Source organism: Cyclopterus lumpus, chromosome 18 (genome assembly GCF_009769545.1).
Source record: "Cyclopterus lumpus isolate fCycLum1 chromosome 18, fCycLum1.pri, whole genome shotgun sequence".
NCBI classification, from domain to species: Eukaryota; Metazoa; Chordata; class Actinopteri; order Perciformes; family Cyclopteridae; genus Cyclopterus; species Cyclopterus lumpus.
In genome coordinates this window covers 12,282,769-12,300,240 of record NC_046983.1, presented here as the reverse complement: position 1 = coordinate 12,300,240, position 17,472 = coordinate 12,282,769, and the positions used below count along the sequence as shown (strand labels likewise).

General features: G+C 42.9%; 1 protein-coding gene across 1 annotated transcript in view; it reads left to right on the top strand.

Moving 5' to 3' along the window:
• The window catches only part of slc8a4b (solute carrier family 8 member 4b), a 72,703-nt gene extending 65,474 nt beyond the window's left edge, over positions 1–7,229 (top strand). The window contains exons 13-17 of the mRNA XM_034557564.1: positions 991–1,115; positions 1,637–1,672; positions 2,139–2,238; positions 2,899–3,171; positions 5,626–7,229. Coding sequence (XP_034413455.1) covers positions 991–1,115; positions 1,637–1,672; positions 2,139–2,238; positions 2,899–3,171; positions 5,626–6,002 — 911 coding nt within the window. The 3' untranslated portion in view covers positions 6,003–7,229. The remainder of the gene's footprint in view (positions 1–990; positions 1,116–1,636; positions 1,673–2,138; positions 2,239–2,898; positions 3,172–5,625) is intronic.
• The last annotated feature ends 10,243 nt before the right edge of the window (positions 7,230–17,472 follow it).

Here is a 17,472-nt window from a genome sequence, read left to right as displayed (position 1 = left end):
TTTTGCAGACCGAGACGCTGCTGCTCTGCTAACGTGCTGTAGACCTCGTGGACCAAAGGTCTCCACTCTCAAAGTCAGTCATGGAGAGCCAACAGCCTGTGGCAGGTTTCATTACAGAGGAAATATGTAATTGGATTAATAACGACCGTCCCGTAGCAAGTGGACTGACGCATAGTAAACACGCCGAGCCACACACACACACACACACACACACACACACACACACACACATCCAATGACTGTCACTGAGTGTGACGCGGGAGGGGAGGAGATGTACGGATGGATGGGGGAACATGTGCTAATGGGGAGATAGAAAGTGTGTTTCATGGGTGAAAATCTAAGCTCCACGAGGTTATTCATATTTGTAATGACATGGGATGTCTACAAATGATAACCCCATGACACATGAAAACTATTTCTGGCGTCGCCATGTTGAGAGCCTTTGAGATGCAATCGAAAAAATGCTCCCAATCTTGTTCGATGCAGAAAAGATCTCGATGTCTTCAAGTGTGAAAGTCTTAGCGGGTGACATGACGGATGTTAGTTTGAATTCTGTTGCTCTTCCTCACTTTGAAGCATCAACCATCTGATGACTTCTCAGTCCATTAAACAGGCAGTGTTGTCTCGGGAGGATTTAAGAGATGTGATTCAACTTTCTTTCCATATTTTTGCATACATTTTCTTGATGCGTTGCGAGTAATTTGCTAAATTATTTGACATCTTCCAGCATGCAGAGAATTCACTGTTCTGGACACATTACTTAAAGTTAGTTGCATAACGCCTTATTCATCCCAGGAAATGACATACTGACGGTGAAGCCTACATTTAAATAAAAGTGAATGTATTCATGACCACAGTATCCTCGACAATAATGATTACAAAAACGGTGTTTAAAAAAAAAAGAAGACTTATAATTGGGTACTCAATGTACTGCGTAGTTACACCGACCCTACTGGCAACACTGACCCGTTCATCTCTGTGGTCGCCTAGGTGACTCCAATGAGAACAAGCCGTTGGTGGGAGCAGAGGAGGAGGAAGTGGCCAAGATGGGCTGTCCCAGCCTGGGCGAACACACCCAAGTAGAAGTGATCATAGAAGAGTCCTACGAGTTTAAGGTAAGTGTGTTTGTTCCTGCACATTCTATATTAACATTTATATTAAAAGAGGTGTGCACACTCGATGTCCATGTAAGTGTTCCCTTCCATTTTGTATTTTAAAAACTCTGCAGAATACTTCACCAGTCACATTTAAATAACAATAACCATCAGTTAGGCCGCAGAAGAAGGAAAGTTGTTGGTAGACCAATCGTCCAGAAAATTAGAAAAATACATGGGCTCTGTCGTGTCATAAATATTGTATATTAGACGGAATGCATTTTCAAATGTGTTCAGTTTGTAATTCAGCCATGGATCATCACAGACAACTTGACATAAAGGCGTCAGCATTCATTCCACTGTACATGGTCATGCCATGTGTCTTGGTTTATTTCCATTCTGTTCATTTCCACATGAGTTTGTCTCTAATCTGTGGTTCAGTCTTTGTCTTGAAAATGTAACCAATCATATTTCTGTTGCACATTTCATTTGCTTATTTGTCCATTTGTGTCATTTGTGTATGTGTGTGTGTGCGTGTGCAGAGAGCAGTAAATACGCTTCTTTGGCGGGCTGAAAAGGTTATCTATCTATCTTTGTCCCTCTTTAGTTTGCTTGTGCATGCAATGCTCGTTCTTCCATCTGCTACGATGCAATAGTGAATGTTCTCATGGTGTCTGGGTGCAGTATCACGTTCCAATATATAAATCCTTAATTGTGACCACACACTGGAATTAATTTTAAATCTCTTGTTGAGATTACTAATACACAGTAAACGTAGTCTCTCAATTATTAGATAATAAACCATGCAGGGTTTCCTCCTCACAAAGCCCTGTCAGTTATGATAATAATGCAGATTAAAAGCTTTCCCTGTTCTGTGTGGCTGCGAGTGAAGTAACAACTTGAGGGTTGTGTCTTTCCTGTTCTGCCTGGTATGTATGCACTTGCATATTTGCTTTGTGTGTGTGTGTGTGTGTGCGTGTGTGTGTGTGTGTGTGCGTGTGTGTGTGTGTGTTTGTGTGTGTGTGTGTGTGTGTGTGTGTGTAGAATACAGTAGATAAGTTGATCAAGAAGACAAACCTGGCCTTGGTGGTGGGAAGCAGCAGCTGGAGGGAGCAGTTTGTCAATGCTGTAACAGTCAGTGCAGGTAACACACACACACACACACACACACACTAGCCTGTCTTTTCATTTTGAAAAGATGATGAGTGATAAAAATAGTTCATTTCTTTAAGGTTTACAGCAGCATTTCCTTTTAAACCTGCCTTTTCCTGCATTTATATCAATCTATGTATGGTCTACTAGACTCCTTGCTGATCCTAAATACCCAATATAGGCTATTTTCTTCGTTGTTAAGACTAGACAGAGTAGTACTCTTTAGTCCTGCTGGTTTTAGATGTGCAGGTTATTACTAGCTCCACGAAGTTGACCGCAGTCCGCCAAGAAAGCACGTCAGATGTATTTAAATCAGATATAAATGTCGGAGGTTACTTTCTTCAGCCCACTGCACACCGTGCGTATGAAAGTAACTGAAACGGTTGGACACGGTCCTATTCCTCCTTGGAACAGTGTGTGTGGATTGTCAAAGCTAAATGCAACCATCTGACACACAGTCCCAAAGAAGAATACTAGCTCCGTGTAACCTTTTATTTAATCTGATAGCTTTCCATGCTATTGCGTTAGCATACGTTCTCGCTGAAGCTCCATCTGTCTCCTGCCTTTGACTTTAAACCTCGCATTAGTTTGTGTCCATTCACGTCTCTCTTTCGATGATCTCTCGCCCCTCAACGCTTCGAACCACCCAAAGGAGACGACGACGACGAGGAGAGCGGCGAAGAGCGGCTGCCGTCCTGCTTCGACTACATCATGCACTTCCTCACCGTCTTCTGGAAGGTTCTGTTCGCCTTCGTCCCGCCCACGGAGTACTGGAACGGCTGGGCCTGCTTCATCGTCTCCATATCGCTCATCGGCGTCCTGACGGCGGTCACCGGCGACCTGGCGTCACACTTCGGCTGCACGATAGGACTGAAGGACTCGGTGACCGCCGTGGTGTTCGTGGCGCTCGGAACATCGGTGCCAGGTGAGTCGTGGGTGTGGCTTCATAAGGGTGCGGAGCGATGGAGGCCAATCAGTTCACATTTTGTTCACGGGACAGACTTCCTGACTGACGTAACATTCAAGCATAAGAATGCCCCCCCACACACACACAAAGGCAGTAGTGAAATGTGATGCATGTTTTTCACAAATGTCCAAATGTGACAGACAAACAAACAAACAAACAAACAAAGCCATAATAGATGACGACTCTTCCTCCATGATAGATAGATTTCAATAGCGGCCTCCCTCAGTAAGCTCGCTGGAAATTGAATTGTGAAACGCCGGCTCCATCACCGATCCTTCAGCCGGAGGGGACGCGTTGTCTCAGGGCTTTAATTCAATTCCCTTCCTCATTCCTCTCGTCAGCCGTTTTATTCCCCCCCCCCCCACCTCCTTTGCTACTCCTCCATGCTCCTTGAAGGCTTGAGGCGAGGTCTGAATCAATTCCTTCAGCAGCCATATTATGTTGCGTGTCGGATTTCTAAGGCTGTAAAGACAGCTTTGACATCATTTATTAACGGTGTTTATTAATGGTGTTTGTCAGATGTCACATGTCGATGTAAACATTTTTTTTGTGGAGGTGGGGCTTTTTGTTGCTTTACCTGCCTCTGAATCTCTTTCACTTTGTTTTGTCTTTTCCCACACAAGTTCACTGCGAGAGTCTCCTCACTTCATCTCTCTCGCCCCTCCCTCGCTCCCCTCCTCTGATTGGATGTTGTGCTTTCACAGTTATGTGTCCATCCTGACTTGTGTGTTGTGGTACCCAGGTGTCCCAGGGTGAAAATGTGTCTGCTCTGTCGACGTGATGCAAGTTTGTGTGTGGCAGGTCCCCTAGGTCATTGTAACTTCCAGCGGGAGTGTGTGCTCCCATGTGTGTATGCGTGTACAGTATATGTGTGTCATTGTGATCTCCTTAAAGTCAGGAGCATTCCTCTCCTCTCCTTGTTTCCTCCCCCCTTTGAGTCATAAATGCTTTTCTGCATTATTGCAAAGGAGACACTCAGGGATTATCCAGACAATTTACACCAGATTTGCAGATTCAGGCAATTAGTGGACGAGTGCTGATCAGAGGCTTGAACGCCGTGAACTGCCTCGTGTTTCTGGCTGTTGAGGAGAGTTTGCGTTGGTGGTGAATAAATCCTGTAGAGATATGACAGATTGTCTTCATATTGGCACAGTGCTACTTTGTACTCGGGCATGATTAGTAAAGGGTCAGGGCCCCCCCCCCCTAAATCCAAAACACATTCAAAGTAATGCATCACTGTCCTACGCCACCTAGAGGGTTACACATTATGTGAGCAAATTGTTCAGTCAGCGATGAGGGATTAGAATGGGGAATTCAGAATTTACACTACAGTTACCAACAGAGGTCTGGAATCAGGTAATACTGTTTCTGAAATGACCACGTATTGTTTTTTTGATTTGGGTCTTCGGGGAAGGTAATTCACGACGCCCTGGTGAATATACAGTTCACGGTACAATGGCTTTCTAAATGGGGTATAATCTTCTTCTGTGTTGCCAGCAGTAGTAAATTGTGTCTATTTGTTTGTGGAGCAATAATGTGCAGTTTCAGGTCTCAGATTCAAACCCACAATCTCCTGTGCCTGTGTGTCAACACTCACACACACATACACACACACACGCACACACACACACACACTTTTCCGTTCTTTTTTTGCGGCCTGCTACCAGCGATATTATAATTCATACTCCCCAAGAAGATATATTTTAATGTTGGGATATGCATTTCAACTCATTTCAGTGACATTCAAAAATAATTGAGACTCATCTCACAGGCCCGTCTATGAATAGAAATAAGCTGAGAACGGCATAGAATAACTGGCAGCTGGTTCCCTGGTGTTTGTTCCCAATATCTGCTCAAATGTTCAGCACCACAGAGCTCCACAAATATGCAACCACAGCAATTTACGCCATTAATTAGGCCTACATCTGTCTCCTTAATACTTATAAGGCAAACAGTAAAACAATGAAATGTCCCGTGTGATAAATGCAGAAGATAAAGCACCTCTGCAGTTTGACTGATTCATACTGACAAGCAGCTTTTCTCAATTCTCTGTATGTATTATTTATCCCTGCCTCTTTCCTTGTCTTTTCATCCATTAAATGTGTAATTAGTTCTATAAATACTGACATCCATGTGCACCCTTTTGCTTGTCTTTTGTGTTTCTCTTGGCAAACAGTGCATGTGTGCCACGTCGATTGAGCTGCTTATATGTGCATTGTTTCATATTCAATGTTACCTTTGAGGTCGCTTCCTCAGTGGCTCGTGAGAAAGACATTTACAATTAGTAAAAAGAGACTTATTTCAATAGTGTTGCTTTGCATTAGCTGACTTTTGTTTGCATATTGCATAAACAACAACTGTTTCTAAGATGACGAAACCCTAAACTGTACACGGGTTGTCCTTCTCATCCAGACACATTCGCCAGCAAGGTCGCCGCCATCCAGGACCAGTACGCCGACGCCTCCATTGGCAATGTCACCGGCTCCAACGCCGTCAACGTCTTCCTCGGGATAGGCGTGGCGTGGACCATCGCCGCTGTCTTCTGGCGCTCCAAGGGCAAGGTGTTCAAGGTGGACCCGGGAAACCTGGCCTTCTCCGTCACCCTCTTCACCATCATGGCGGTGTTGTGTGTGTTCATACTTCTGTACCGGCGGCGGGCGTCGGTGGCCGGCGGCGAGCTGGGCGGACCGCGGACATGCAAGATGATAACGTCGCTGCTGTTCGTCTCCATGTGGCTGATTTACATCATGCTGGCTTCCCTGGGTGCCTACTGCCATTTACCAATTTAAATGGAGAGGAGAGGGGAGGGAGAGAGACCCGCTGTCAATACGAAGAGAGAGAGAGAGAGAGTGCGGGATGGAGGAGTCTATAAAAAACAGATGAGTAGTAGAGGTGGATCAATATGGGCAGATTTGGTCCGAAACAATTTTTCAGTGTTTCAGATTAGATTTGTTCTTTCCCTTTATTTATTTTGTGAAAAGGTAACACGAAACACTAAAGCTCTCAAACTATTTCCAATCATGTTTTGCATTAGCAGCTCTGGATCATATGTCCAGTGATGGAAAAACTTTGAGAATGCATGAACCCAAAAAATTGAGATTATTGAACAGAAAGAATTCATGAGCAAAATGGCAACGCAGGTTTTAAAGAGCTCTTTAATGCTGTCACCTCAATCATCCGTGATCGTTGGTGGACAACGCTGGTTAATATTATAAAAAAGGCTGATATAGTTCCAGCAGATGAGATAGACAGCAAGCAGAGCTGTTAGCCGGCCTCTGAAGGGAACAACGAAGAGGAAGAAGGATAAAGGTGGAAGATATAAAAGTGTAAAGGTGAGAGAGCCGGCTGGAGGCAACAACACTAGAGAGAGGTCTGGATGAAGTCCATGAAGGGACCAGAGAAATAATACAATAAAAAGAACAGATGGCAAACGATTCTACACCCCCTCCTCACTCTCTCTCTCACTCTCTCTTTCCATCTTTACTGTCTCGTCGTCACGGGATTGGTGGATCCTCCCATTACACCCAGTGAACTCCTCTATCTTATACGACCAATGACTTATTACTTTTAAGCCCTCTTCCCCCCAACTGTCCACACACACACACACACACACACACACACACACACACACACACACACACACACACACACTAAGACACACACACTTTGGGGCCCTCAGGTGCTGTGGAGGACCACTCACTACCTTGAAGATAAAAACTGACAATTGGTCTTTTTTCCTTCTCTTCTTGAATACACTGTGCGAAGTAGTCCTTCCACCTGGCAACACGCACACACACGCACACACACACACACTTGCATACTGTACTCTCCTTTTCCCACAAACTCTACAGACCGTAAACACTCCTCCGTCCCTCCCTCTTGCCTTACTCTTATCTCCCCTGTAGGAATTGTCTTAAAGTTGTGATTATGAAATGCTGTAGTCACCACCAACCAACCCTCTTTTTAATTGAGCCAATCCCAAGTCCCTCTCCTTTTATGCCAATTAACAGCCTCATTTATCCTACAAAGAACCCGAGCCCCCCCCCCCCCCCACCCCCTGAGCCCCCCCTCCTTTTTTCTTTTCCTAAACTTCAGTGGCGTCAAGTGTTGATGTTGTTACCGTGCAATTGTAAAAATATAAAAAGACATAACTATACTGTAGTATGGAGAGCCGGAGATAAAGAACTCTCGGCGTAGAGTACAAAGTCGGGAGAACCAAGGAGCGAGCAGTCCACCGAGTAATAGTTGTCTTTCTTGCAATGAAGAAGCGTTGTGCACTACACTTTGTGAGGTACCCTGTTTACAGTCTAACGTTGCATTAAATGGCGAGGAAACAAAGTCAAGAAACGATGTAACGTCAAGAGACGTCAACGAACACGACACAATCTGGACCAATCGGAACGAAGGATCTCACTGGTTGTGACCTTGACGACGACAAAGAAGACGAAGGCGACCGCAGTGTTGATGACAAACTATGACCATGTCCAGTGTTTCTAGTTGTTCATGATAATATAAGAAACTTCTATTGATGTGTGTGAGAAAACACTGATATTTAATTTATGTGAAGTCCCCCCCCCCCCCCCAGACACTCTTTGTAAGGAAAACCCCAGAGGATGAAAAGGAGAAATCCATGGGCGCTTTTTCTTGTAGAAAACTGTTCAAGAAGACATTTAAAGAAGATCCATCACGAGGGAAAAGGCTGTAAGATGGTGAACATGAAACCAGAGTTTCACAGACACAGAGGAGAATCGAATGCTCTGAAATATCGCATGACTGTTCTGCAGCAGCTGTAATGTTGGGACGTTTCTTTGTGTCACAAGTCCTCTGTTATCCAAAGATCTATCAGAAGAACACTGTCACAGACCACCATTCCTTTTCCAGTGTGCAGTTTTACCTCGCAGGCGTTTTTACAAGTCCCATAAGCTGCTTATTGTAGTAAAAAAATATATATATATGAAACTGGCAAATCTAAATTCATCAAGGTGTTCACTCTATGGATAATTGTGCTGAAGCATTGGTATTTGTTATGGGTATGAGCCTGTGTTAAAAGCTGTGCAAATTGTTTTGTTTTTGCATTTGGGTGTGTGAATGTGAAAGTAAGATACCAGAATTGGTTATTGTTTGTGTCGAATCCAGATTCATATTATGTCTATGTTGGATACCCCTCCCTGGTCCAGGGGGCTGGACTGAAGCGGGACAGAAGGGATGGCATATGGCTTGACAGTGCAGATCATTATTAAACAACAATAATAGAAGAAGAAAAATGAAACCATTTTCGCCTCAACTGCCCACAAAGCCCGTTGTAAACTTCAAGGAAAAACCTGAGAGAAAACAATAATTTAGCTATTTGTTATACCCTTAATTACTAAGACAAAAATGGGACTGAAAACAACAATTTACCTGCCCACCACCCGCCTTGTTAAATATGGACAATGCAGGCTTTAGAAAACCAGCTCAAACCGGCCTAAACACAACACAAGCTTGTCCGCAGCCCAGTTGAAGCCAGTGCTTTCTGTCAGATACATAAGAAATATTATAATCTTTAATTGCAGAAAATCTGCAAAAGCAGTCGTAAAAATGACTGATTCCTGTTGAACTGTATGAACTGTTTTCCAGCTTGGAGTTACTGTATGAGCCGGCCACCTGCTCTGATGCTCTTTCTTTACTTTAAAGGAATATTACTTAGCTTTTTAACATTGCTGTATGAAGATCTGACTCAAGTTTCCTGCTCACAGAGGAGCTGCCCTAATGCACCCCCCCCCCAAAGGAAAATTACTAAATTGTTGTAAGTATTTTGTTGAATTATTTTATTTATTATTTGGTTAGCCGTTCAATTATATTTCCAGGCAATTTTATTTCCCCACATGCAGATCTAAATGTTGCTTCAAAGACACATTGTGTCAAACTGCTGAATCATTCGTTTCCTCTTTATTGTCCAGAAGGTATAATCTTCAGGCCGTTATGAACCACGGTCATTATCCTAGTTATTAGCACTACATCTGAGGCTGATGGGAATGTCATCAGGTATTTTGGTCGTAAACCAAAGTGTTGGACACATTAACATGTTCACTTGACGATGACAGTTCAAGTGCAACACGAATGCCTGAACCAAATTTCATTCAAATCCATTCAAAAATAACTCCAGACATTTCACTCAGAACCTCTAATGTGAACCTCGTGGTTGGACATCAACAAAGTCCTCCTCCTGGCAACATGACTGTTGTACGATGTCACAACCAGACTACGTTGTCATCCCTCTCGTGAGTGTCGACCGTGGAATACAAAAGTTCAGACACACAAAAGACGTGAGCGCCGTGTCCTCGATCGTCGTTAGCGTACAGTCCCCCCGGGGAGCTTGTTGACGTGGCGTTTGAACCGCCCGGTACGCCAACCGGCTGAAACTGTCTGACTAACCAGGTCCTGTCGTCGTCGACCAGGCGTGCGCATGTAGGAGTAAAAGGTCACCAGTCAGTCGCCTGCTCCGACATGACTGGCGTGTCGACATGGCTCCTGGCCTCTGATGAGCCGGGACGTCTGCGGTGCCAAAACCATGTTTCTCAATGACTTCAGCTTCCGTAACACTCTCCAGTTTCAGAACGAGTGGGCCGGTTATTAGAGCTGCCGACGCCACAGGAACACAAGAGTACTGGGACGGATTTAGAAATGACGGCTTTTTAAAGGTTGATAAGCCTCGCTGGAGTGTGTGTGTGTGTGTGTGTGTTTGTCTGCACATGCTTTTTAGGTGAGTGAAGAAATGCAACCATATTTTTAGTCTCTTGCCTGTTGCTTAGCGACCATCTATCTGCAAGCCGTTGTCTTCTTGACTGTTGCGGGTGTGTGTGAGACGTGTGTGTGTGTGTGTGTGTGTGTGTGTGTGTGTGTGTGTGTGTCATTCTCTTTTGATGTTTCTCATTTTATCTGCTTGCCCTTCTTTGAGTGAATGTGACAATTCTCATTCATTTCTTTTCTCTCTCTCTCTCTCTCTGCGGGCAAATTCCAACATGATATATTATGTATATGTTTATCCTTTTCTCACGTGCTTCTTTCACTTTGGGTTCCTCGTGCCTCCCCTTGTTTGCACGTGTATCCGTTGTCCTTCGATCTACATGTGTATTTGTGCCTTTGTGTGAGTGTGTTTGTTTGTGTTGTTGGTGTTGTAATCTCCTTATAAAGGCTTGCCCTGTGTGTCCCCGGTTGAGTCCCATATGCTAGATTAATGAGTTAGACGCCAGCCTGACCCACAGGAAAAAATACCTGGCAATTGGATTCCCTCAGATGTGTGTGTGTGTGTGTGTGTGTGCGTGTGTGTGTGTGTGTGACGGTAAGAGAGAGGCAGGGAGATTGTACCTGGTAGTGTCCCTCGCCAGGTGTGTGTGTGTGTGTGTTTATCTGTCGACTCACATTAGATATATAATCGATCTTGCTGTCAATCAAGACTGCAAATAGACAAATAAATAGTGGCAGATAGTAGTTGCTTGAATAAGTGTGTGTGTGTGTGTATGTGTTGTATACAGTATGTGAGTAACTCACTCACAGAGTAATTTTCACTCATTATATTTTATACACACATAAATGTACATGCAAAAACACAGACGATCAATATGGGAATATATCAAGCAATGCACAGACACACACACACACACACACACACACACAGACACACTGCTGGCAGTACTTGCTTCGTCCTTTTTTAATCTCTAGTCTATTCAAATATTCCTATTAATGTTAAACTCCACAAACTTGGTTGGAAAAGGACTGAAGTGGTGGCCTGCGATGAGAACTGAAATGTGGTTGATTTGCTGTGCATGTGTGTATATTAACAGACATCACTACACGTATCTAAGTTTGAGATATGAACATTATTTGTACAAAATATATATATACCTGTGTTCTGATCAAACTGTTATGTCAGATTCACTTTATAATTACCCCAAAGGTATCTTATTGACACTAATATCTACTCTCAGCTCAAGTCCTCACATTTAAATATATCAAATAGTACGTGCCATGTGTATAAATTTAATTGTTGAATGTCAGCCCTCTCAATTAGCTTGAACCCCAAATTTCGAGAAACGACACCAAGAGCATGACCTCAGTGTCTGAACCTTCAGCTGCAGTGCCACACGATGATGAGCTGACTTCTTCAATGCTGTTGTAAGCTTTGTGAAACCTTAAATTGAGATTAAGATATAATGTGAAGGATTTCGTTTTTTTGTAATGCCCGCGCTTGTAAATAACTGATATTTCCATCAACACTATTTGTGCTTTGCCACATTTCACATATGGAAACATCCCTAGTCAGTATGAGTTTGTGTGTGTGTGTGTGTGTGTGTGTGTGTGTGTGTGTGTGTGTGTGTGTGTGGGTGTGTGTGTGTGTAGAAATAGTTTATTTATCAGGCATTATTTATCAGTATTTTATTTGTATTTTATATGTCTTTTCTCCCTTTCTCTTTATTACTAGCCACTTAATATACCATGCATCCTATTTATGAGGTCACAAAGTGCTTTAGATATAATTATGTATGTGTTTAAATGTCTTCTTATATTTTGGAATTGCTTTATTAATGTACAACGTTCAATTTGTCTCCATTTTTTTGTGTTGTTTTGGTGATTTGTTGTAGAAATGCCCTCAGAGAGTAGAACAGCAAATTAGCATAGTAACAATTTACAATGAGTGCTCTAATCCCTTTTTTATGTGTGTCTGTGTGTGTGTGTGTGTGTGTGTGTGTGCGAGAGAGAGAGGGTGTGTGCATGTGTGCATTTCTTCATATGACTCCGCCCATGAGTGTGTCGATGCATGAATTAAACTCATTCTGAATACAGTGTTGATGTTGGAAATGTCGTAGTAAAGAGTAAAGTATTTTTAAACGCTGACAATGACATGACATGAAATACGATATAGATGTTTACAAAGACCACACTTTTCTTTTCTCTCTTTTTCTTTTTTCTTTTTCAAAGATGAAATAAAACTTGACTGGCAAATGCTCAGAAGAGCGTCTGTATCTTTTTCTACGGATGGAGAAGAAGTCCTAACTGGATAACTAACTGAGGTTTTGACGTTCTCAAAATGAAGATGCTAATCTCACTTAATGCTTAGCAATCAACAAAAGGACTGCAGCATGTAATCATATTTGGATTGAACTGATTAGCTGCTTACTAAATTAGCCATGGCCCCGCTTTATATTTGCATTTGCAATGTTTGAAAGGTACTCACATTTGTCGGAATCAAACAAACAAAAGTGCAATTCAATAAGCTGGTCGCCGATTGTGGTGGGAGTGGTTCTGACCTGACCGACCAATCACAAGATCGCAGGTTTAAGCCTACATGGTGGCGATCAGTCTTTGAGCAAGACGCCACGGACAACTCTCGATTTGAATGGCTTCTAGATCCTCATAGAAGCATGTGAAGTATTTCATAGTCCAATACAGCAATTCATCCACATCCATTTCTCAATGAACAACGGGTGAAAATGACTATGTGATGTGAAATGGGCGTCTAGTAGGGACACACCCACAGAGGATGACCTCCCAACTCCACCGTCACTCTCCGTGGAGCCTCTTGAGCTCATTGCTTTGGTTTTCCAGCCCGTAACATTACTCTTTTGATTGGCTCTTACCACTCGCATCAACCTTGTAAATAGGTTAGCATAAGTTTATGCTCACATGTTATTGCCAAAACACCTGTTTAAGGAGGTGTGCCACTGTTGTGGTTCCAGCTTGCCCCAAGTGGCAACAAAAAAAAGAAGATGAATTAATGCAGGTTTGAAGAAACAAATATAAAAAACACTAAATCTATATTCTGGTCTGCTATAGTAAAAATAGGGTCTTATACAGAAGGTGTATTTTCAACACATCTGCAAAGGACTGACATACATGTCTACATATCGTGTATAGAAGTGGACATATACTAGATGATGGTTTCACAGCAGCGCTGTTCGGAAAGTGCAAAGTATTTGTTTTTTAAAAGCAAGATGCTTCTTTGCCCATTTCCAGGAACTATGTTGAAATGATGACAGAATCTGGCTGTGTCTGTTGTGATTCAGAACTGCTATTTGCTAAATGCTTGAGGACATACTGGTTTATATAAAATGTCACATCATATCCCTCTTAAATGCAGTATTATGTTCATTGAGGTTAACATTCAACTCCGAGGGCTTAGCCTCAATGAACTGCTTGTTGGAGGTCAACCTGCGCAAACTCTCCTTGTTTGTGCATTACTTTCTGCATTCAGTCCACCAAACAGCCTCAGTTAGTCATCTCATCAGCATTCACCTATGTTGTTTAATGGTGAAACAGTCCACCAAACAGCCTCACAGTTAGTCATCTCATCAGTATTCACCTACGCTGTTTAATGGTGAAACAGTCCACCAAACAGCCTCACAGTTAGTCATCTCATCAGTATTCACCTACGCTGTTTAATGGTGAAACAGTCCACCAAACAGCCTCACAGTCAGTCATCTCATCAGTATTCACCTACGCTGTTTAGCTGTTATCTATCCTGGCAACATGAAAAAGTACACAATCATATTCATATAGCACTGGCCAGAGGGGAGTGGTTGTTGGAGATTAAACACACGCGCACACACACACACACACACACACACACACACACACACACACACACACACACACACACACACACCTGGGATGACCTGACCAGCACAACCCCAGGGCCAACATGCAGCTCCACTGTGGTTCCTTCATATGTTCTGAGAGAACAGCGCACACAGTCGGGAGGGTGAGTGTGTTCACTTGCTCTGCATTACATTCCAGGTGTGTGTGTGTGTGTGTGTGTGGCCATTTCACTCACTTTCTGACCTAATTAAGTAAAAAGTCCAAAACTTGACTCGACATGTTTTGCATGTTTTCACTCTGTTGCTAGATATTTTTTTTTTGATTTTTTTTCCCCTTCCTTTTTCCTCGTTCTTCTCTGCCAGTTTCCAAACAACAAAGTGGCAGCTGTTATTCCCAAAGCGACCCCGCGGTAACCACGGCAGCGAGTCAAGTCTCCATCCTCCGCTGGAGGAGAACAGGACGGAGAGACAAAGAGTAAACACAACAGTCCTGAGGGAGAGATGGAGAAGCGGAGGAGGAAACGACAAGATGGCAGACGGAGACAGGAGGATAAAAAAAAAAAAAAAAAAGATGGAAAGCTACAAAGTGTGTGAGAAAGAAAGGCAGGCAGACCGGTCGCAGTGTGAATGTGACCAGAATTTGAGGCAAACAGACACAGAAGAGAAAGCGATAAACAAATTGAAGTCGGTGCTGACACAGATGTGTCCTGTGGGACGAGGAAGCAGACAGGAAGCCACATTGATCGTCTCCCTGGTCCAAATGGTTGCCTCCACGCATAGACTGATTTTGACACAGTTGGTTAATTTGTGTAAATGTATATATACAATCCAATAAATCCTGTATATACAATCCAATAAATGCAATGGGAGGAGGCACTTGTGTTTAGAGAGGGAAAGGGGACGTACAGAACAGTTCAGAGAATTGTGAAAGGAAAAGACCAACGGCGAGGACGGAGGAAGAGGAAAGAGAAACAGACCGACTGGAGGAAGAGGAAGAGGAAGAGGGGGACAAAAAACAACATAAGGGATGAAGGGGCGGGCGAGGGAGAAAATGTGATGGACAGGGTTAAAAAAAAGAGACGATGAGAGTGAAATTAAGTTTTTCTCGCTGGGATTTAAAGTGAAGCAGTTACATGATTTTAAAGCCAGAACAATGATTTGGTGAAATAGAAAAGGGGATTTAGGTCGGAACAGATTTCAGAGGTGACACAGCAATTTGTTTACTGGCGTTATCGGCCAGTTTAAATGACACCGGCGATTATCTGAATGTAATACTGAGCCTGAATAAAATGTCCATAATATCCCAAACCAATTGCCTCCTCCGAGGTCCTATTGTGTCGCTGATGACTGGGGATTATGCAGAAGGTAATGAGTGATCCGTGAGGGATTATAATCTCAAACTCTGCGACACAGCAAGGCATGAGAGAGGGATGAGAGGAAGTGAGGGAGAAAATAAGAGGGAGAAGATTGTGTTTGTTGGGGGGGGGGGGGGATAAAGCTGCCGTCTGGTCTATAAGATGCCAGTTTGGAAGCTAATGTGTCAATTCATGTCTTTGCTGAGTAAGGGTGTGTTTACGTGAGCCGTGTACACCATCACACAAAGAGTCACTTCTCCAGCGCGTGAGCGTGTGTGCGTGTGTGCGTGCGTGTGTGTGTGCGTGTGTAAATCCCACGACTGGGAAATGCGTTCACTTTAAATAGCTTAGATTTAATACACTACTAATACACGCCTGCATCAAGCCCCGTAACGAGTGTGTCGGGTTAGGAAGGCCAACATGCAGCTTGCAGGCGTCACAACCGGCACCTCGTGTTGGGTCCTTAGTGCGAAAGTCACAACTTAGCAGTTTAACGTGGACGCCAGATGAAAAAGATGTATTGTTTTATATGTGTACGTTACCGGCATTAAAAAGTCAGCGACATTTCACAAGAACTATGCATTAAAATGACACAGTGCAGTATGTCATAAAAAGTGATTTATACATAGCCATAAAATGTTCTTCATGTTGTCAGTCTGGCTCTGTGCTTACCGAGCAGCTCCTTGCGATGTAATATATATATATTAATATGATTTCTTTAGAGATATTTTTCATGAAATATGACATTTTTATGACATAGTACACTGTGAAATGTTGATGGCATACTTAACAATACCTTGTTATTGTTTATTGCATTCCATAAAATCATCAACATGATTGTTTTCAATGACGCACTATACCATGGCATTTGTTTATGATATGCTAAGGAACAGATACGACTTGATGCAACATATTACACATATTGCACATTACATGGACATTCTTTAAATTTGTCATTAAAATTGGGTAGGACGTGCCAGAAAAACTTGAGGGGGAAAATCACACAAAAAAACACAGGCGGTTCAGCTCCGTGACAGGAAGTTGTACGTTTATTACTCATATACTTTACATTATTGAATGAAATATTACATGTGGATCATTGTATAGTATTCCCTTATATCCTACATATACAGTGTAAACAAAGCTGACTACATATCTCGTCTAATGTAAATGCTCTCGTCACTATCTGAAGAGTAGAAACATGGCTGCCGTTTAATCAATTGTCGAGCAGAAGACGGTCTCATGATGGAGTGAAACTGAAGAGAGGGAAAGGGAACAGAGAAGCAAAGGGAACAGAGGCGTAGAGAAGAAAAAGAGATGGAGAGGAGACCTGACAGCCAGAGGCCTCGGGGTGGGCCTGAGGGAGACCAGTCACACCATATGTCCAATAAGAGAAATGTCAAGGAGTGTTTGTGATGCTGAAGCGAGCATCGTGACTATATCCATGTCTATGTTTTTTAACATAAACAGGACAGAAATAACAGAGGTTAACAATCATGGCTGCAAGAAACAACACCATTCTGTTGAGAAGGAAAGCGGGCCAACGGCACCATAGACATCTCTCTCTCTCTGTGTGTGTCAAATACTGAATCTACTGAATACTTCAGTTGGCCTTTTTAGTGTCACGGTTTACACTGGAAGTCATCAAAGACGCCGATATCCAAATATCTTGCATCCTGCATCGTATGCCTGAAGGGATTACACTGGCTTCTTTGACCCCTTTTGCCCACTGACAAAGTGTACCGACTGCAGGATTATCTTTGTGACGATGTGTACTGTGCACATGCTAATGATTTAGCATGTAGCATGTGAAGCAACGCTATGGGCCAATCAGGAATAAGAAAACACCTGCCGTTGAACGCTGAAGACACTGAAATGCTCAGTAGTTCTCTTTGGGTTCCTCGCTATGCATGACCCCTTTCACTCATTACATAATCATTTGGTAAAAGGTCAAAATAAAAATATTAATTAGTGCAGCTTTAAGTCTGATATCAATCATCATTTCAAGGTGTTTTGGGGTATTTTACTAACAATACAGTATTAAAGCATCTCACTCAAATCGTATTAGCTTCCAGTCTCGGAGCCAACAGGTAATTCATGGACGTTCTTGTTTGTACTCCGTAAACCTGCATTGGACTGATTACTAACTAGAAAGATTCCATCATTTGCTCTCAGCACAAAGTATACAGTCCATACACTTCACGTCAATTAATCCATCGTCCCTGTAAACTGGCTTATGATCTGGTTGCTATCTAAAAACCAACATGTATTTGTAAAGTAGAGTAAGTCTACAGGTCAAAAAGCTTAAGATTACTGAAGTACTTCTGTGG